General features: G+C 31.3%; 1 protein-coding gene across 6 annotated transcripts in view; it reads right to left on the reverse strand.

Moving 5' to 3' along the window:
- The window catches only part of LOC113404222 (hypoxia-inducible factor 1-alpha-like), an 87044-nt gene extending 64677 nt beyond the window's left edge, over positions 1 to 22367 (reverse strand). For 4 of the 6 annotated variants that reach the window (XR_010309882.1, XR_010309880.1, XR_010309881.1 and 1 more), the window contains exon 1: positions 22057 to 22366. Coding sequence is in view for 3 of the 6 variants with exons in the window: in XM_026645062.2 (XP_026500847.2) it covers positions 22057 to 22277 (221 nt within the window). In the remaining 3 variants the exon portion in view is untranslated. Of the gene's footprint in view, positions 1 to 22056 lie in introns of all 6 variants that reach the window. The other 2 variants (XM_026645061.2, XM_026645060.2) reach the window with 1 other exon arrangement.
- Between the last annotated feature and the right edge of the window lie 430 nt (positions 22368 to 22797).

The raw sequence follows: 22797 nt of genomic DNA on the forward strand, positions 1-22797 counted from the left end.
AAGATAATATAACGGATTTTGATGCGGTTTTTGGAGGTGTTGATTCAAGAGGAAGGTTTATATGTATAATACATACACAATATAGGAGAGAAACACTGATCATTTTAGAGGTTTATAAAGTGATGTCGTAAATGAACACATATTTTGGCTGAACCCTACGAGATTATCAAAATAATGTAGTAAAGTATTGTACACCTTAAAAAGATCTTCAGAAAAGTCCGCTAGTTATACATAAAAACAAAAGGCAGATACAGCGTATGGAATATTAATAGTGAAGCAACATAACTGAATACAAATCAAAAGCGAAAACAAATTCCCGGTAGTGTGTGTAATTAACAATTATTTAATACGTCAATAATTAATCATTAAATTGATGGCACTTTTAACGTGTAAACAAAAACACATCGCTTCACTATAGAATTCGGCGCGCTCGATCTGCCTTTTGTTTTATAATGTAAAACTACACATGCGTATAGCATATATGTACGACTTCATAGTCGTACATATATAGACCTTCATAGGTCTAGTGTAAAAACAAACTAATTTTATACAATTGCCAAACACTAAATTGTTTTTACGACCTGACACGTTCGAAAGTTTTAAGTACCTATTGATGTATTAATTACCTATGTTGGCTTGTCAATTTGTTAGCAAACATTAAACGTAAAATAATCCTTACTATTTGACCACGTAATACGTTTCTGTAACAAAACTTCTTCAGCTCGATAGGTATAGCGTTAAAACGTTGAATCTGAGTGTCACGTTTACGACGAACAATTTCTTTTAAAATAAATAATAAAATTTTGTGAAATCCCTTTTGATATTTAAATAATTACAGATAAATTATTGCGACATAGAAAATCGTATTAAAATCACTGCATCATATTACGAGAGTAATAAATTTGACATTCTAACAATAAGGTCGGGAGACTATAATTCGCCTCTGCCAATACAAAAGGTCGTATGTAAAATTGAAGCGCGAATAATGTCATCTACATGTTTTATTGTTGAATATTATAGTTTAAAAATTATACAAATAGAATAGAAGTATAATCGCCTTTATGAAAATTCAAACATGAAGTCACAAACGGCTAAACCGATTTTGATGAAACTAGTATTTGAAAATTTGGTTGACTTAAAAGCTGGTGTTTTATCTCGCTCTGATGTTATGTTTGGGATTAGTACATTAAATAACAAATATCACAACCAAGTCAAACCAATAAAAGGAGAACTTGATTTTAAGGTATATTTAATATTAAAGGGGGTCTTAATTATTAGATGCTACGTCATTGGAAGCGACTAAATAATTATTATTACTTGAGCCTTTTTTGATTTGCAATTAAATTAACCATAGATATAAATAATAATACATGTCATTGTTTCCTGGAAAAATACACACGTAAAATATTCGAGATTAAAAATCAATAAGATGATTCTTTAAGCAATTAAACATGTATAAATATTGAATAAATATACCCTCCTTTCTAGTGTATAATTTTTACGTTTGATATTTAGCATTCACAGTTGCAATAGGTACCGAGCGCCACGGTAGAGGGCATGCCAAGTTTTAAATATAGCAACATCTTGCCATTAAAATCTATTACCGCCGATCGCCAAGTCACATTATTTGGGATATAAGCTATCAGGAAGTACTTTCATTTGCGACAAACACTCATTTTGATTGACGCACGACATATATACACCCGTAATATCATTGTATTACAACATTTTATTACGAATCAAATTTTATAAGTCATATTGATTAATTAATACAATATTTTGTTGAGAAATGTCTAATATATTGTATGTAAGAATTTAAATTAACCAATAAATAGATGCAATCACAGTAATTATCCATTATCAATAACTATTGTCAAACGAAAGATCGCAATCACTTGGAACGGTCCCAGCAACACCGATGCAGACGTTACAATGTATTTGATTCATTATATTTTAAGTGCAGATTCATCTTCTATTAATTGTGCGTTACTAAAAAAAAAAAGATTATAGATATTTGCGGCTTACATAGCATTATAGTTCAACTGTATGTTATTAGTTACCTTTTGGATCATGTTTAATACAGTGGAATAAATGAATTACTACGCAAATAGAACGGAATGTTTGCTAAGCGAAATTGAACTCAATTTGTATGATGGCTGAAGGACGCAAGTATCACTATGCCGCATCAATTCAAATCAGTATTTGAATTAGCAATTGGGAATTTACTTATGATTTTCTGCATTTCAGGAATTTTTATTGATTTTATTAGTTACTAAATAGCATCCGAATACAAAAAGGAGTTATAAGCAAAAATATTGTGAAAATATTATTGATGCGACGCGATCTTCCCGGCAGTACCAGGCTAATACAATTATCGCACGCTCGACGTATTTTTTATGACTTTAATAATTAACTTGAGGATTGCAATTTGAATTCAAAATGTTAACAGTAGTTTTATTTACACGATATTATGAGTACGCTATATCATTCAGATTAACATATTATTTATATAATCGAGGATTAACTAATACATTCTATGTTACAATTTAAATTCCATAATAAATTATATCATCATCCTCATCCTCCTGCCCTTATCCCAATTTTACTTGGGTTCGGCGCAGCATGTCTTCTTCTTCCATACGTCTCTGCCGGACGTCATCTCACAACTAACATAATTTCTAAACTTTCACACAATCCATCCATCGTTTCTTGGTCGTCTGCTACCTCATATCCATCCACATCCATGCTCAAGACCTTCCTCACAACATGGTCCTCATTCCTCCGCATAACATGCCCATACCATGGCAATCGGTTTCTACATAGCTTCTCGGTTACCGGTGCCACTTTCAAACTTCCTCTTATGTGCTCATACATTCTCATCTCCGCCACATGAAATTGTCTTTCAGTTATCCCTTTTGTAGCCCAACATAATAAACCGTAAAATATCAAAATTTATAAGAAGCTCAGGACACAACAAACTGTGGACAAATAATTTAAACAAGGAAAACATTACTGGGTGACAAATCAATTTAACTAGACGTACCGTTTTTTTTTCTGAAAATGCACCCGAAGGTAATTCGCGAGAATCGCAATTTTTAATCGTTCTGTATTCTATATTTGAAATATAAACATCTGCCACGGAAAACAGTACACAGAAATGAAATCTCATACACGCACATATTACCTAGGTTTTAGTCAACGTTTGCTTCTATTAGTGGTTTTTGTTTAATGAAAATGTTTTAATAATTTATGCCCAATAACTGTATATAATAATAATTCACAAATACATCACAAAAACAGCGTACTGTGTATCAACGTACTATTATAATAATGAGATACGCAGACGCGTTAAGAGAGTTTACCGCTATTATCAGAATCTAATAAGCAAAATTTTTCGGACACGCTTACTCACAGTCAATATATTGCAATTTTAATATATTTATATAGCTATCATTTTTAGGTGGTTCTAGGATCGGATTAATTTACTAATTTATTAAAATTTAGTAAATGTTTGATATATTTTAACACTGGAAACGAAAGCGATTATTGTAAAAAATAAATACTATTTTTATAATTCAAATAAATATATATATATATATATATATATATATATATAAGAATTATTTTACAAGGTATACAGTAGTAAAATGTAAATCTAAGTTATTAAAAATAATGTATAAAACAATGCTAAGGAACTCAAGTTCGATTAATATAACCCTCCGTACTAGGTGAACTGAATGACGGTAGGAGCACATTTCTCGATCGCGAGTCAATAGCTGCATAGTATATGCAAAAGTTACAAGAGCTGCGACTGCCACCTCTACCAGTTTCATAATAATTAAAAGTCATTTTTATTTTGTCATGTGCATTCTTAATTCTATTTTTTATAGTTAAAGACTTTGCCAAAAAGCACGCTTTTCTAAATAATTTTGAATAGTTACTTACATAGTTGGCAAAAGTGGCACTGTGATTGTACGTCCTTTCATTATAAAGCTCGTACATTCGTTGCCTACTTTTATGAATTCCAATAGTAGCCCAATCATTGAATTTTAAAAAGTTTTTTGTATTAACTGTTATAGAAGTGAATATTGCATTAAACTTGTTTCTAATTAATTTAAATAGATTATTATACAAAACATTGGGATTATCACTAAAAGATTTGTGTGAGAGATTGGCCATAATATTACTTCTAAACTTCTGAATTGTGGTCACGACTTGTGGTCAAAGGAACAAACATTATTTTTTCGGAATTGCTTATTTTTTTAACATGTAAATTAAATAAAGCTTGTTGTTCACAATGTTCTGAATTTAGTTTATTAATAATAATTTTATTTTGTGGAATATGGGTAGCAAATATGTTATCTATGCAAGTTGCTGTGGAATCTGTTATTCTAGTTGGTTCTAAGAACAGATTTACCAGATTATATGAACTTAACAATGATCTGAATCTAATAATTGTGGTTGTATTATGGAGTAAATTTATATTAAAATCTCCACAAACAATAATTTCTTTATTAGATTCAGATAATTTCGATAAAAGATTTTCCAATACATTTTCAAACAATTCATATAATCCACTAGGGGGCCTGTATACGCATACAACAATGACACGCTCAAGCTCTGCACAGGCTATTTCTATAGTTTGCTCAATAGAATAAGAATAAGAACTCATAATAAGAACATTTATTTTTATTTTAAATTAATCTGAATATGATATTATATTGATAGTGCAATGTTGTATTTATATGTGTATGTATGTATTTGCATGCGTTTTGTGAGCATGTGTATGTGTTTGTGTGTAAGATGTTATATTTTTAGATGAGTTAGGTTCTTAAATGAAGTCAGATTTCAGCAATTTTTCAGTATCATCATATGATAATATGAAGTAATGTCTTAAGACTGTACTTAGTAAGATCCTTTATAACAATTTTCATAGATATTTTATTATATAGGTACGGTGCCAAAAGAGATAGGATTATTTGGAGAAGGCTAATTAATACGTTGATCGATCATATAATCTGTCATGTCGCCTCTTATTATGGGATGTAGTATTTAGCTTTCTATGTTGCGTCATCAATATATATTTTATATATATTAGCCGAACTGTTAAAAACGGCAAGTTTTTATATAGTGAATCGGTAGGATGCATATAATCTTTGAGCTCGATCTAAGCTCGTTCTAGTGTAAGCATTAAATATTTACTTGCTCCAACCCGTACTGAAATTCCATAACTTAATAAGGAATGACAAAAATCGTAACAATCGATCAGAAGACTTATATCATAAACATAGCTGAGATTTTTAAAAATGATTATTAATTTTCTTCTACATCCACTCAACCCTGATGTGTTATTTTCACCGTAAGTGTTGGTCTATTGTTATTCCAAGGTATTTTATAGATTCCGTTTGATCCATTTTTTAGTTTTTAGTACATCCCAGTGAAACGGTCTACCCATTGTATAAATAGTACAGTTGAAAGTGAAAGCTATTTTAAGGTAAAATTTACCACCGATTCAGAAAGGAATATACCCAGATATACGAAGGATCGACGTAAGAATATCGCGGATTATTTGTTTAATATTAAAATCGTCTTTAATTTTCAACTTTGGAAATAAATAGCACGAACGTCAGTAATAAAAATGGACATATTTTTTTATGATATAGTTAGGCTGACCAGCAAATGGGCCACCTGATGGTAAGTGGTCTCAACATTTTTAAATCGATGGTAATTTTAATTTTCTCTTATAAATTTATGTCTACTTGAATATATATATTTTTAAATTTGAAATACATACATATACTAAAATATGTACAGTAAAACCTGGCTAACTATTACGAAATGTGTCAATAAACGGTAACTCAATTTATAACGTGCGTAACGTGGTACCGTGCGACCCGACCCGGCTTCGCACGGGTGAAACACTGATGCTAAATATACAACAGAATGTCATTACATACAAAGCTCATAGCTTTTTGTCATTAGACAATACAAACCGCTGTGTTCCTGCATTTTAAATCTGTAATATCTTCGGAAATATTCGCGTAAATGACATGCTTTAAAGTGCCATATTGATCTACATTAAATGCATAATGTATTTAAGGTACTTAATTGGATAAAGATTAATTTTGTATTGCTTAAATACGCTTCGAAAATAAACTATTATTTCTTGTAAAACTAAAGGATAAAAAATCGTTATTGTGGGTTATCCGTAAGATATAAGAGAAATATACCATCGCGGATGTTTTTGTTGGCCTTTTTTAACTACAACAACAACAATACTGTAGTACATTATTTTGATCTATCTCAATGATCTCGCTTTCAGCCAGCCTTTGCAAATTAAGTACAAAAAAATTGTTTATTTACCACATCACATTAGAAACGTCTAAAATTATCAGTGTTTCTCTACTATATTGTGCATGTTTTATACATATAAACCTTCCTTTTGAATTAATCTATCAATTAAAAAAAAAACACATCAAAATCCATTGTGTAATTTTAAAGATCTAACCATACACAGAGACTGACAGACAGCGTTAAACGACTTGAATTTATACTATGTAATGATGACTTTGAACCGAAACATCATCATATTAATATTAAAACCTCTAATTATTTTCTCGAAATAACTTGGTTCTTCGGTTTTCTTTAATGTATTTTTTATTTAGTTATAGAAAATATTTTTTTAATAAATACTAATAATAATAAATTAATTCATTTTAATTACGTAATTTCCGCCTAAAATTGTATGCTAGCATCATTGTTACCTCGGCATGCGAGCATGTATCTAAATAACACGACACATAAACGCCCTACACTAATACTATAAGTTAATTTCTTCAAACGTAAAAAGTATTTATTCACATTCAACTTTGCTTGCATTGCTGAAGAATATATCCAACTTATTTTTGATTAGTAATAGTCGTATCGATACGTACGATCAAAATTTAATATTCACTTAAAGTATAACCTGAAAATTTGCATACAAACATACATCAATAGAATTCTCGAAATACACTTTCAGTTACAAATGTTACTTATACATCCAGACATCAGGACCTAAATCTTTTAGTAACAATATTAAAGTATATTTGTAAATAGACTAAAAAGATACATAAATATTTAAAGGCATTATCGTCAGAATTTTGTAAATAGGTCGAAATACTCTCACTTGGGTATGCTAGACTTTTGAGTTCAATAAACTTGTTACGTCGGAAATTAAACGAAGCGATTTTTAGCCCAGTCGTCTAATTTCCGACGAAACAAATCCGATGACGCAAACAGAACTTACCAATGATGGTCGGAAGTCTGTCTCAGGAAGTTAGAACGTTGTTTGTTGTCATTCTACTTGATCTTACAAATTTTATTTATTAAATTATCTATGTAATCGGGTATACATTTCCACGTGTTTTATTTTATTACCAATAGTTTCTACCCGTGGCTTTACCAGCATGTATTGGGTATTGCATGTGTTTGGGATAAAAAGTATCGCTAACCTTTCCGTTCAGCGGTTCTGACGTCACAAACATCCATAAATCCGAACTTTTGTAATTGTTATATTAGTACGATAATAGTATAATTTGATTTGTATATAAATTTATAAATTTAGATTTATTATAAATTTATTTGTTTTATTTCAAAAATGAGTTGATTTGACCGATTGTTAGATGTGTGTGTGCGTTTATGTTAAAATATCGAATCGCGTAGAATATTTCTATCATGATTGCAAACCATCTAAATATGGCGATAAGAGTGTTAAATTATTCAATCAGATGTTATTACATTCGTTGAAAAGTAACATGACTTATGTCCGACACATTGAAAATATAAATTGCTGATATTGCTTATAAATACGAATTATTCGATTATTAATATTTTATATATTAGTAAGAGTAAGTAAGTGTTCCAGTGCTTTGTTAAGATATGGTGAAGTTTTGGATATCATTCCACCACACTGCTCAAATACAAACAGATATGACATTTTCATTCAACACATGCAGGTTTCCTCGGGTTTATAAATGCATGACAGAATTCGAACATACAATTTTCATTTAGGATTTTGGACCAGCACAGTCTGTCATGGCTGATTTATATCTGTTAGCTGTTATCCAATTGAAAGCCTAACGTCGACGTAAGGTTTCTGACGTGTGTGGTATTCAGCCAAATCCCGAACAAAGGTTTATTAATTTGAATCACATTTTCAACAAACACATTTAAATTAAACATACATATTTTTTATCACAGTATGTATGTATAATTAAATTACATAACTATTGCGGAATCATTGCCTTCATTTATAGCGGATATTAAGTTTGCAATATTTCAAGAAATGTTTACGTTGAATCGACAAATTTTAATTAACGGGCTGGTATAGCGTACTATGACATATGTATAATGACTATACAGAAAGAGAAGTATTATCATATATAAAAAAGGGATTTTTAAATAAATTTAAATAAAGTATTGATTTTGAAAAGAGAATGAAAAAAAAAAAATTAAGTACGTACATATGTACATAGCTAGACAGCTTGAGCAAGCGCGTTAACAGCAGAAGCATTATTGAAGATTATATTACAGAAATAAGAAATGATTTATATTTATTCTAAGATCATCAAACAATAATTTGAGATACTCGTAACAATTATTTCTATGGAAATCTTTATAGGCGAGTCATATTTTAGTATCTACTCGTATTTATTATCTTCGGTTTTTTAAACCACAGTGACTTCTATCTATATTTTACTTGGAGGCTTTGTGCGAGTATGTCTGGGTACGACTAACATATTCTACTACCAAACAGCAATACTTAGTATAGTTGTGTTATTGTTTGAATCTTAAGGGAGACAGAATGACAAGCACAAGGGACATAACATCTCAGTTCCCAGTATTAGTGGCACATCGGTTTTATAAGAAATGCTCAAAATTTCAAACGGCATCAATCGGATATCCTACATTATTGAAGATTTTATGTCTCAGTATTAATAGGTATGATAAACAAAAATGTATATTAAATCAAGCTTTTCTGATTAATCCATAAATCTTATTAAATTATAATGAAATATATATAAAATCAAATGTAACTCGTTTGCGAAATGAATAAACAAAATATAAAAAGCCTAACAAAAGCCGGACACGCCGGACACCGTTTATTTTGGCCGGACACGCTATCGAATAGCCTAACTATGTCCGACATTATTCAAACGCCTGGCAACCCTATTTATGGGCAATAGTCATCACTTACTATTAGACGTAAAATTTGCCCGCCCTTTTATAAAATAAAGAAAGAAAATTAGATATATTATATTTCTCATACTTTAACTAATACAAATTAAAGTCTTCCTTAAAGTTAGATAGAGAGTTGGTTTTTATAAAACGGAATAATAAAAATGTATTATCTCCACCGAAATAGTAATATTTTTATATCATTATCTCGAAACAATATCGATATAACCATATTTGAATGTACACAAATAGCTTGCATCAAAGAAAACGGAAACCGCTAATATTAGCTTACTGTTTTACATTATTATTGGCCTTAAAACAATCGCTTTTGATTACACAGATGAAGCATGAAATGGCATTCATATTTTGATTTTACCTGAATGCATTGTTAGGATTCGGTTTCAATATATTCGAGAATGTTAAGCATTTTCCCTCTAAATTGTAATATTTGTAAGGCAGACGGGGGTTGTTTTAAACTAAACTAAACGAAAATTGCTTTTGTAATAATTATATATACGTAATTCAATAAATATGAATTGATCAGACAATTAGAACTTCCAATTTCCTTACCCAGAAACGTCTAAATTTTGAATTTGTTTGAGAGTATTTAAATCCATTTAAAAAACTGTAATGTAACTGTAAATGACGTTCTGTCGTGTAATAATAATATACTTCGTGTAGGAGTAGGAAACCATCTCAACAAAATTATTAAAAAAAGATCTCACTTTAAAATGACGAAGGCGTGAATCCATAAAGTTTACCAATAATATTTATTCTATTTTTAATTTTGAGTAGTTATAATTAAAAGTATCTCCGCTGTTATACGCATATTCGATCTCGATACATGCCAAGTATTCATTGCATACAATTATATTCAATTATGCAATGCAACTGTAAATGAGGTATTATAGGTTTAGTATTTAGAAATTATTGAGTCTTAATATTTGCCATGAAGTTCTATTAAATAGTTTCTTGTTTGTGTGTCTGATTGTTTATAGTTCTATTTACTAAAAAAAACTTGAAGCTTTAAATACATAGTATTACTGGCTGTTCCCAGTATTATATAAATAGTTTTTTGCTATAACAGGACATTAAAAGTGTTAGTGATTCAAGTGAATTATCAGATAATTATTATTTTTATCTATTGCAAGCGCCACGGCTTTTTTGGTTTCAAATTTTGTTAGTGTTATCGTATGCATTAGGTAAAATATACTACAGTAACGTATTTTCAGGATTATCGATCTGATGTACGATGGGAATTATTTTATATTTGTTAATGCATCTGAAAATCGAATTCTGAAGTCAGATTTCCCAACACATTTTGGTTGTTTTATGACATTCGAAATAATTTCTTGAAAAATTTATTTCCATTGTGAGTCAACTTTTTTGTCAGAACAATTTAAAACACGTGCTTATTAAGATTCAGGATAAGCAAAAAGAAGCGTCAAATTGTTCGGATACACTTTACATAATACGTAACAGTCTAAATCAACCTATTTCAATTTTAAAGAACATTCACTATCAGATGCTACGCTATGCTTCTTTATGTTACAAGTCTTTATAAAAAATATTACCTTTGTTATCGCCCGCGTATACGCTCGCGGCTTAGGAGTCGGGCCTCGGAGTACAAGTTCGTGTCCTTCCTTTCAGTTTAAGCTTGCTTTATATCAAATTTCATGAAATCGGTCTAGAGATTTAGCTGTGAAAGGACAACAACAAACAAACAGACAGATATAGTTACTTTCGCATTTATAATATTTGTATATATTTCTACTTTATCTTTGATTTTGTCTTTTAAGCCTATTATTAATTATGGTTATCTTTAGAGACGTTAAATGTGAACTCGATATTTTGGTAACACCAAACCCTATGAATATTAACTACTTATTTTTGTATTGAAAGATATATCGCGCTGTATAGCTGAAAAAAACTGTTGTACAACAGCCTTACTAGGGACGTCAAGTCTGGACGTGGCAGACGGCGTGCGGGCATATCCGAAATCAATTGCTTTGTGTCTTCGAAGTCGTATCACTGTCTGATGCAATTGTGTTTACCGAATTATAACATAACTTAATCTTCGTGACGATGATTTCAAAGTAAAAAAACCGAAAATAATCTCTTTACATTTATGTGTACTTAAGCAAATTAGCGAAAACGTATTATAGATAAAAACACCCTATCTACAGGTATATTATATATAACTATATTTAAAATCCCGCCCTTTTAAAGGAAATGAAGCAATACTTGATATTTTCCTTTTTTTTTTTTTTTAAATGGACAGATGTGTCTCCTTTTATGCACGTTAAACGTTTTACCTTTAAACTTTTATTCTTTACCTTTGTATACATTATTTTTATGAAATAAGTAAGAAATGTTAAACGACTTTTTTTTATGGCGCTAATAATATTTTGAAATATTAGGTATTTAAAAATTAGAATATTTTATATTTTCACACTTCAATTTTTTTGATGATATTCATACAATTTACTTCTTAGATTTATAGATGCTCTTTCATTATGTCACAATGGATTCTCTATGCCTCTATTATTACTTAAATTTAACTTGAAATAATTATTTTTAGTTTATAATTAAATATAAATAAATTTAAACAATTCGTTTATTTCAATTTTGACTTCTAAACAAGTTGTCGACTTACCTTATAAATAATTAACATTCGAGCAAGTGATTTGAATCAAAGATACAACTTTTTTATAAATAATTATAATCATATAATTTATTTATAATTGTACATTTTGTTAAGTTGTCATTAAATTTATTACGTGAACACTACTTAAAAATAATACATTATATAGTATGAAATAAACTATTTAATTAAATTGTGATAAAAGAAATCAAAAATAATAATTAAAAATGAAGATATATTGGAAATAATAAAAGATAACGATTATCCCTAAAGTGGATTTCTTTGTATCGTTGATTTCCTAACGTCCCAGTTCGCCAACAATTCAAAACTAACGAAGATTGATCTTCAAACGTATTAATTACTCATGTTAAACTTAGTTTTACGTAGAATGACTAAAAATAAATATTTATTTTTTGCTTAAATGTAATTTTAAAAATGTAATTGTTATTGCTTGTAATTAGTTGTTCTATACTTGGTCGAAGAACTTTGTCAAATTACCTGGGTTGGTACCTTCCGGTACAGATCAGTGGAAACCTAAAAAGGGACAGACGGGTTTCTTAGTCACTAAAACGTAGTAGTATATTATAGTACATTAACTAAATTCTTCTAACAGCGTGTTTATTATTTCGAAAGTATTTTTGTTTCGAAAACTCTTAGCCATTTCAAAGTAACATCGTTTATTCGATCACGGTTCACAGGACCGCATTCTCTCAGCGGCCGGACATTAGTTACCAGAACCAAAAGGGTGAGCAAAATTTCAGCCCAATCGTTTGTCTGGATCTAGCGTTAAATTCATTTGCAATATTCAACCAAAACTGACTAACGAAGTCAACTGTCGTAACCCTTAAATAAATAGATGAGCTTGGAAATTATTTAGTAAATTAAATATCGAGCAAAAGTTCGGTATATGTTTATATATGTATGTGTGTTGAGTATAGCACCTACACAGGTGCATTCTCCGTCCCTCACTGTTATTAGTCGATTAGACGGCAAATCCGACCCGATTGGAAAGAGTTCAATCGCAGGACCAACAAAAAAAGTAAAATTCAACCTTGAAATCTTTAAGTAAGATTTTATTTAATCAAGCATCCTGTCAAACATCAAAATAAATGTCGTTGTGGTTAAAATTTAAAGTCTTTTTTTATATTTTTACTAAAATTGTCCGAAATACTCCTTCAAGCTCTTGCTGTTACTCCACTGGTGAGATTCGGCTCTGCAGCTTAACAGGCAAATGCTGGTAGCATTTATTCCCTTTATACGCTCATGATTTATGCAGTAATTATTTTATTTATATTCACTGGAAAGAGGATTTCGATTCGACATTATTTAAATATAATAATGTCAATAAGACTTTACAGTATAGGGAATACTGCAGGTCTTACTTAGCCGTTCTTTTATTCATTCAAAATGGCAGAGGCAATGGTCAATTTTTATGGTACGAATGTATAAACGTCGGTACGAATCGCTGATTGATTATGTAGGGGGCGTTCGTGAGTTCGTCGACTATTGCCCTAAGTGCGCTAATGTAAAATTAATAAAAATTTTACGTATCCTCAAGCCGATAACAAGTTGACTTTGTGTTGAATAAATTGATAATATTTTTGAAGTACATTTTATGATAGTAGAACTTCTCACGAGCGTTCTGACTTATGTAACATGAACTTTTCTTATATAAGTGTTGTAATTACATTACATTTTAATTCTTTTTGATTTGTTTGTTATACTAAATAAGTCTTACCGTTTCCAAATTATTAATATGATAATATTATATTCATATATGTAGTGAGGTGGCCCAGTGGTTAGAACGCGTGCATCTTAACCGATGATTGCGGGTTCAAACCCAGGCAAGTACTAAATTGTCATGAGCTTAATTTGTATTTAAAATTCATCTCGTGCCCGGCGGTGAAGGAAAACATCGTGAGGAAACCTGCATGAGTCTAATTTCAATTAATTCTGCCACACGTGTTTCCAACTAACCCGCATTGGAGTAACGTGGTGCAATATGCTCCAAACCTTTTCCTGAAAGGCAGCAGTGGGAAATTTACAGGATGTCAATGTTATGTATGTTATATATAGTGAATATTATCGAAAAATAATGAATTTGCAATCTATGAATTTAATTAATTATACGAAATATTTATTAGTACATTCATAGCACAAACATTTTTCGTGATATTTTATGTAATAGTCGAACATGGGGTAAATAATTACAAACGTTTAATTTAGCTATATATGTATATACATAGCGCCAAATTTGATCACATAAGTCGAAGTTCTTTCCCGAACTTGACCCAGTCCAATCTTATGACTAACTACTGAACTAAATGTATTAAAGAATATTTAAAAAAAAACAGTCAGTCTTGTGCCCCGTTGAGTATAATGCATGCATTTGTGAATTTTTTATTAGTGACAAAGTTCACCTCATACAACGATCCGGTGCTTAATACTCGTATCAATAAATACGAGTAATATGCACCTATGAACCCTCAAGACAAATTGTCATAAAATACAGCTACCCGTAAAAGGTAATTTAGCGTTTGAAATATTTTCTAACTAACTGCTATATCATTATATTGCAGTTAGAAAACATTGGACCATTATACCTTGTTTGATGTTTATTTTTTGTTTTACGAACTTCCCTAACAAATACAAATTAATTAAACGTAAAAAATTGACCTACGTCGACCGAATTGGGTTGTTAGAATGTAATACGCCTCCTTAATATTTTTTTACAATAATGTGATTATTTTATTACAGTTACAGGCGACTTCTGAACAGAAAAGTTCTAGATTCCCTCCCAATATGTATTTGAAGTGTTATATAAAGTTTAATAATGTCTTAATAAAGGTCTAATTGAGGACGTAGGAGTAAATCAGTAATTTATAAAGTCAAGTGTATGCCCATGAAAAATAAAAAATAATATAGCGCTTAGTTAACAGATGCACGGCCGTTTAGCGTCATATGAATGCTTCATAAAAATATAACGAACTCATATTCTAAAAAGATCGGAAATCGCAATGAAAAGGCTTCACAATTAAACAGAAACTTCTTGCATGCCGTTTGAGGGGACAATGCTTTTACACCGCTCGGTAAATTTTCAGAAAATATGTTCTAAATGAATTTAGCAGTATGGCTGAGAATTTAATAAACGCTTTTAATTAACACGCTTAAACTTTGACTGCAAAAATGTGTTTGAAATCACGCTTCGATACTTTGCCTTTTAGAATTACGTCAGGTGACCTGTTGTCAGTGCCTTTTTGTAGCGTCATACCGAAATCGGATAATGTTGTAAGCTTGAAGATTTTTTCATTGTTGATATCAAAGCGACCCTAATGGAAGGCATCGCGTAATATCCGAAACAAATCAGTTTTCATTCAATTGAAAACAAAATGTGAAAAGGTTGTATAGAGTATCATATTTCGACTGCCTTTATGCCAAACGGCGTCGTTTAGAAAATAATATACATTGTTTAATTAAGGTTTAGTAATGTACAATATAAAGGATACAATATAATAACATTTCGAATTCTTGAAGTTAGCCTTGCCATCGTCATTTCACAAGCATTGAACATCGATTCACAAATATTTAACGAGGCAATCAAAACTACGCGAATCTGACATTTAAAAATCCGCCGAGGTTCATTCACCTGCATTTTCTACGGTAAAGTAATTGTTTAGTGTATTTTCTTTAACCACAATATAAGTAATATTTAATATACTACGGTAACATTTCAAGGACGAAGTTGTATATATTGGTTTACTTTTGTTACTTATATTATTAGTGGCAGTCATTAAATAATCAACTCTTGGGCGAAACAGGTACCTATCCAGATTTTCTCGTGACGTTTTCTTTCAACGCTGAAAAAAAAACTTAGTTACTCTTGCTAGGATTTGAATAGCGTATTGGAACGTGTTACATCTAAAATTTATATACATATATTTTTAAATTTTTGTTCAGAAAAACATATACATCACAAAGTGTATAAATCATATGTGTCTTGTATATTATATGCGTATGCAACGTAACCTGGTACATAGTAAATTCTATGTCGTCCCACGCTTGTTATTTTGCGCAGCGGAGAATTATGAAGGACTAAATGTTAAATGAAAATATTCTTTTATTTATACAAAATCTCTATCGGCAAGATTTTATATATCAGATTTATTATATTTGATTTAGTAGAAAGGCCAGATATGAAAGTATGAGAAATATATATATGCTAATTTTGCCGTTTCTATTCGCGCTTTGTATATGTATTATTGTAGTAATTAGTAATTAGTAGCTTCCAACAGTGCGGAGGGGATCAATTGTTAAGTTGGGTTAGGTTATATGCTACACCTTGGTATAAGTTATCTTTATTCCGAGTTTCATTCAAATACAATCAATAGTTGCGTTCAATATTAATTTTGCGGACATATGTTGTCGACTAAAAAAATATTATTTGTTTGACGATTTATAATTGTGTATAGGTTTTGATCGGGTCCATCGTAGACCTTGTACGTTATATATATATATCGTATATATAGGAAAGAATATATATATATATATATAGTGGATTCTTAAATAATAATATTATAAATCGCTGTAAAAGAAGAAAAAAAACTGAATAGAAGTAATAAAATGTGCTTAAGAACGACGAAGAAGAAGAGAAGATTTCTTCGAGATAGAAATAGTTTTCGGTTAAATAAAATTTTGAATAACAAATAACAGTCGCTGATAATATTATAAAGTAATTAATTTATACAAAGGCAAGAAACTATTAATTAAATTACAAATAAATTACTGACTACCCAACCAACGCAGCAAGTATGAAATTATGTACATACCTTACTTATATTTGTTACGAGAGAATATTATCACGTCTTCCTTTTGTGTAGTGAAACTCAGTTCAACGATCACTTCCTAACTTTATCAATAGACTTTCAGGACTAAGCGTGTGTTGTATATACAAACATTAAACATTAGACATTTACTAGCTGTTGAAGAGTTCCACTATATAGTTACCTAATCATCCTTATTACTAGTGCTTAATCGTCGAAACAAAATTAACGAGCTCATAAAATTGCATAGTCTACTGAAATTTTTCAATATTTCACTTGTACAATTACGTATATTCAAAACGAGTAAGTAATAAAAAGGTTAAAAGCGTGTTACAATTGCATAAATTTTGATATCCTAGTAGGAGGATGAAGAGACAATTACTGGTTGCTTTTCATTGCTGGATTTGTGAATGAATTTGTGTTATTAAGCGATGCAACGCAAACTCAATCAAAATAACCGCTCGTTTTTGGAAGTACTTTTTTTTAATTACGTACGTAAGCATTTTTTACGAAATACCATAACCACCTCTCAAATCCTTCTTAAAATCTTATATCATTCTTAAAATGAAAACATATTCGGAGATAATACTCTTTGAAGGAAATTATTTATCTCTATTATATAAATGCTCCTTATTACATTGAAGTATACTGTAGATATGACATAACACAATATACACGTGTATGATAGGTAATTGAGAAAGGGGGGAATGTGGCGATCGACTTTTATGAGACCAGCGAGAGAGTCAAAAAGAGATGGCTTTGGACGATGGTTGACTGAATATGGAGTGACGAAACTCTCTAGAAACAAGTGACTGGTGATTTTGAACTAGAGAGGATTGTAGATGCGTAAATATAAATCAATTACATTTACGCATCTACAATCATAAAAAATACGACCTCCATGGTCGAGTAGTGTGTACACCTGTTTTCATGGGTACGCCACTCCGACATCCCGGGTTCGATTTCCGGCCGAGTCGATGTAGAAAAAGTTCATTAATTTTCTATGTTGTCTTGGGTTGGGTGTTTGTGGTACCGTCGTTACTTTTCATTTTCCATAACACAAGCTTCAGCTATTTACACTGGGATCAGAGTAATCTATGTGATGTTGTTCAATATTTATAAAAAAAAATTCATTAAACATTTTTTTGTAGTTTCATCCTTTCAAATACGAAAAAAAAATGTTTAGTCTCGCCAAGACATAAACATAAACACATACATATACATAAACGTCAAATACGTTTTAAGACTACGCTGGAGGCTGTTTTCCGGTGATAGTTTTGCAAAATTGCCTTGAAATTGTTTGAAGTTGAATTGAAATTTAAAAATACGTTATTGTAAAGTTTACTTGAATAAATTATATTTAATTTGATGTGACAGCGGCGTGAGCTGACTATTATATTTTTAAGCGGACGAAACCGTGTATATATATATATATATATAATTCTACTTCAATATTTAATAAATCAATGTTTAGCGCTCGCAATTAGCCTGATTTTCACAACCGAGGAGGATAAAGGAATATTGCTCTTCATAATTTTGAATAGCCGCTTTTATAACGAAGAACACACTTAATCCTATTATATAAATAAATTTCGAACGATAAAACAATACTTTACCCTGCTCATTGTTACTGTGTCGAATTCATTCTAGGTATATGTCATCGATCGTTTTGATAGACTGCTGAAAATGTTGTGTGGTTTCATAACCAAAATATTTTATATTTTTTACGTAAAACATACATCTACCAAATTATTTACGCAGTCCTGTTATATAATATATTTTTTTAACTGCTCGGCCGATGCAGCCTAATGATAGTCGGTTCTTATCTAATACGATGCGATACTACCTCACCTGTGGGGCTATTACGGTTAGAGCATAGCAACTGTTGCTATTAAATATTTGTTACGGATCATTAAATTTTGAAGTCGATAAATCAGCATTAGGTGCCCCACTGATCACATATGTACATCTTATGTAGGTATATAATACTGACAAAAACATGAAACGCTCGCTGGCCACGTCAATATTCTAAATTTAAAATTGATATAACTACGAAGTGAGATACTTATATAATAATATTTGTCTCGGTCTACGGCGTCACCGCGTGTGATTGCGGGTTATAGATACATTTTTTTTCTGAATAAAAAGTAACTTACATGATGTGCTCTTCCAGAATATGATCTATGTCTGTGTCAAATTTCATGCAGATGCATTTAGCCGTTCTGGAGTGATCGAGTAACAAACATCCATCCATTCAAACTTTCGACTTTATATTATTCAGAATATACTTTCATTCATAATAATTCATAATTTCATTCGTTCATTATAATATAATTTCATTCATTCATTCATCATAATTCCATTCAGATTATACTTATAAGTTTAATGTTTAAAGGCTTAGCAATTTTATCAGTTAAATATAAATAAAAAAAAAAAAATTATCTACTATCCGCTCGCTGAATAGGTCGTTTATAATAATCAATTATTAAATATAGATATGAATTAAGCAGCTTAAGATCACCGGTGCCGGGACCGTGGTCTACGATTAGGATGTGAGGTGAGGTAGGTGCAGCGATCCCCATATCAATTAACCGTCAAACAATAAGCGATAACAAGGAAATAATTATCACAGCAAGTCAATAATTACCTCGGAGCTGAATGAATGAATGTATAGTTAACTGGTTCAAATGATATCATCTTAATTGGACGTCAGATATACCTATAATTGATTCACATGCCTATTCCGTATATTTCGATAAATCGGTGTATTAAAAATTAAAAAAAATACATATGTATGTAATGTAACCTTCGATTTGACAAGTCGTTTTAAAAAAAAAAAAACAACCGAAGTCGTTAATTCTACAACGCTACGCAATTATTCATCTACACTTATTATAATGTGTATTCTGTTTGTGTACAAATAGGCAAAAACATTTTTTTTTTAAAGTTTAATTAAAGGCGTGCTAACAATAATTATGAAACTTCGATTGAAATCGATTCAGACAGAACTTTGTAAGTCTGCATCCTACACCCAAGCTTAAAAGGCGTCTCTAATATCCGAATGATTTCTGACTTTCTCTACTTGTTTTTTATTATAAAGGATATTTTTGCCCGTCTGTCATATCTGATGATAAGTAGTCATCACCGCCCATAGACAATGGGGCTGTAAGAAATATTAACCACTCGTTGACAACTAATATGTTATGTACCTTGTGCCTGTAATTCTACTAGCTCGTTCAACCTTCAAACCGGAACACAACAATACGGAGTACTACTCTTGGCGATAGGATATCTCATGATTGAGTGGTATCTACCCATTTTCAATGCGCCGAAATTGCACATACTACATGGTCGGTGGTAAAAAAGATACCTTTCTGTTATTAATGAACAGACAAAATGGAAGTATACTTTAGTTGGTGGTAGTGGCTTTGTGTAAGCCCACCTGGGTCGGAACCACCCACTCATGAGATATTCTACTACCAAACAAGTGTGAGTGAGCTAGTGTAACTACAGGTACAAAGGATATAACATTTTCTTTCTCAAGGTTGGTGGCGTATTGGCATCATGTATTGTACCACCAAGCAGCAATACTTAGGATTACAACTGCACGTTGTCACAAGGGACATCAAATTTTAGTTACCAAAGTTTGTGGGCGATAGGTGATATGAGAAATGGTTAATGTTTCTTACAGTACCAACATCTATGAGCAGAGGTGACAACTTATAATCAATCAGCTGGTGTATATGGGAGTTCCGCCTAGTTCACATAAAAAATATATCTCTCAAAATGACAATTTCTGAAAGAACTTGAAAAAAGTGCTTGTTTGCGTCGGTAAAGGCCAATTTAAAAAAATATCCGCATCAGCAATCGTTTAAAAATTCGATGCAGAGACAAAGAATTTAAAGAAAATGATATCAATAAATTACGTGTTGTGTTAAAAATAACTACAAATTTACCCGCACATAATTTAAAACTCTACATATATGACAACCCATCACCTCACATTTTACCCCCTCGAGGAGTAAATTAAAAAAATACGTCTATGTCCTTCCGATTTTCTTTGTCATTTCGATGAAATTTGGTAGGGAGATAATTTCAGTACGATACTGATCGTTTCAACGGTTTTATCATGAAGAGGTAAACAGAGTTACTTTCGCGTGCATGATATTATTATATTTATATATAAATATATATTGTTTTTGTTTTTAGTTGTAATATATAAAAGAAAATAAGTAATATTAATAAGCAGAAGTAAGGGTATCGAAAAATACAAATGCTGAGATGACCTTGTATAGGAGGGTGAATGTTATCCTATATAAATTGATTTAAACTTTTCGTGTTTTTAATCTGAAATTTAAAATTCATCCTATGTTCGATGAAATGAAAATTTTATGAAAAAACCTTTGCCGACGGAAATCATAATTTTCAAAGTTCTTGCAATGGACTAATGTGGTGGCATTTAAGCTCCAAATGAACTCCTTAAAACTGATGAGGCATTTTATTAAAAGCAGAAGATTTAAAGATGTTCAATTTTAGGAGACGCGTAAGTTTGCGAAGGCAAAAACCGGTATCGCAATCCTCATTCGTACTTACTACGAGGAAAAATGTGCCATGATAATTTTCCCAACGATTTATCCGAAACATCGTCTAACTAAAATCAGAAAATTTAAGAATACAATTGATCCAATTATCGATAGATCGAGATCTATATCATGATTTGGCTTCTTACAATATTTATAATTTATATTATTAATGTTTTATGGCTGGATCCTTACAATATAAGACATTTAAACCTTAATGAAATCGTCCTTCATCCTTATGTGTAGACGAGAGAGACATTGAATATGTTATCGATATGTTGATAAGTAATATTAATAAAATATTTGTCATCGGATGCATTTATTCGTTATTATCTAAGACACGCTGAGCAGTTGCTGACTTTTCTCCGCAAACAACTCGAGCAATTTGCAAGACGAATCTAAATTAAAATCTAAAACTGTACGAGTATCATTAAATAAAACGTCTAAACACGGACATGATTAAAAACCACACGTAACGTAGTCATAACGGATCGTTATTATAAAAATATACATAAATAGTTCTGTCAATATTTTGAAAATGTTAAATTAAGTGTTAGCAATTACCTAGCGAGTAATATAATATCCGACATTCCGCCATTTTACAGTGCGAGCCAGGGTATTAATAATCTAATCATAACAACATAATAAAAACAATAACCTAACGTTACAATGTATGAAACGACCGATAAATTAGACAGCTCACATGTGTCGATCATGTCACGCTAATAATATTAATTGATACGGCGCTAGACATGCAATTTGTTACGTAATTTAATAAAAAAAAATTACATACCCTTTGGTGGTTTGATTGTATTCGCATATTTGCTGCGTCCCTTGCTGAGCGGGAGAGAGTAAAACGGTCAGCGTCGGCGAAGGACATTGGAACGGTTGCGCTTGCGCTGCCAGGCACTGCGCAGGCGCAGGCTGGATCTCCTTGTCTTGATAGTACGGGAAGGGAAAAACGTCGTACGCCCGGTTGGGGTAGTCGCGCTCGAGGAACGACCACTCAGCCATGTTCGATTTATCGTGGTCGAAGTCGAACTAATGCGTAGCATTGCGCGCGTGCATCGCCGGTCACATCGCGCGCGCACTGACTGCGTCCCGCCCGCACCTCCGCACACAGAAGCCATATAAACAACTGCAAATCCTTTATCTGCCTGCCTCGCGATTGCACTGCGACGGTTAACGGCTGATAAAGACCACTGCCGGGTTTTTATCACTGTTCTCTTTCCATTTCGTCTCTAAACTCTCTCTACCAATCAAATAGTCAGCTCCAATTAATCAAATATTCGATCACCTGATTCGCTTATTAAAAGTTCTGTCAGCAAAAACGGTCCGGTATTTTTTCAAATAGTCTTTATGGCTACTACACGAGTCGTCTCTTTAAATGTAATAAAAGGCTAAATATTTTCAAACTCATTTGAAGATTTGTTTAGGATATCAAATAGACAAACTAGTCAGCATTTATGAAATGAATCTATAATTAAGATTATTTGAGTATGTACATTTGGAAAATCACAGGAAAACAACATGA

The sequence above is a fragment of the Vanessa tameamea genome, chromosome Z (assembly GCF_037043105.1).
Source record: "Vanessa tameamea isolate UH-Manoa-2023 chromosome Z, ilVanTame1 primary haplotype, whole genome shotgun sequence".
In the NCBI taxonomy this organism is placed as follows: Eukaryota; Metazoa; Arthropoda; class Insecta; order Lepidoptera; family Nymphalidae; genus Vanessa; species Vanessa tameamea.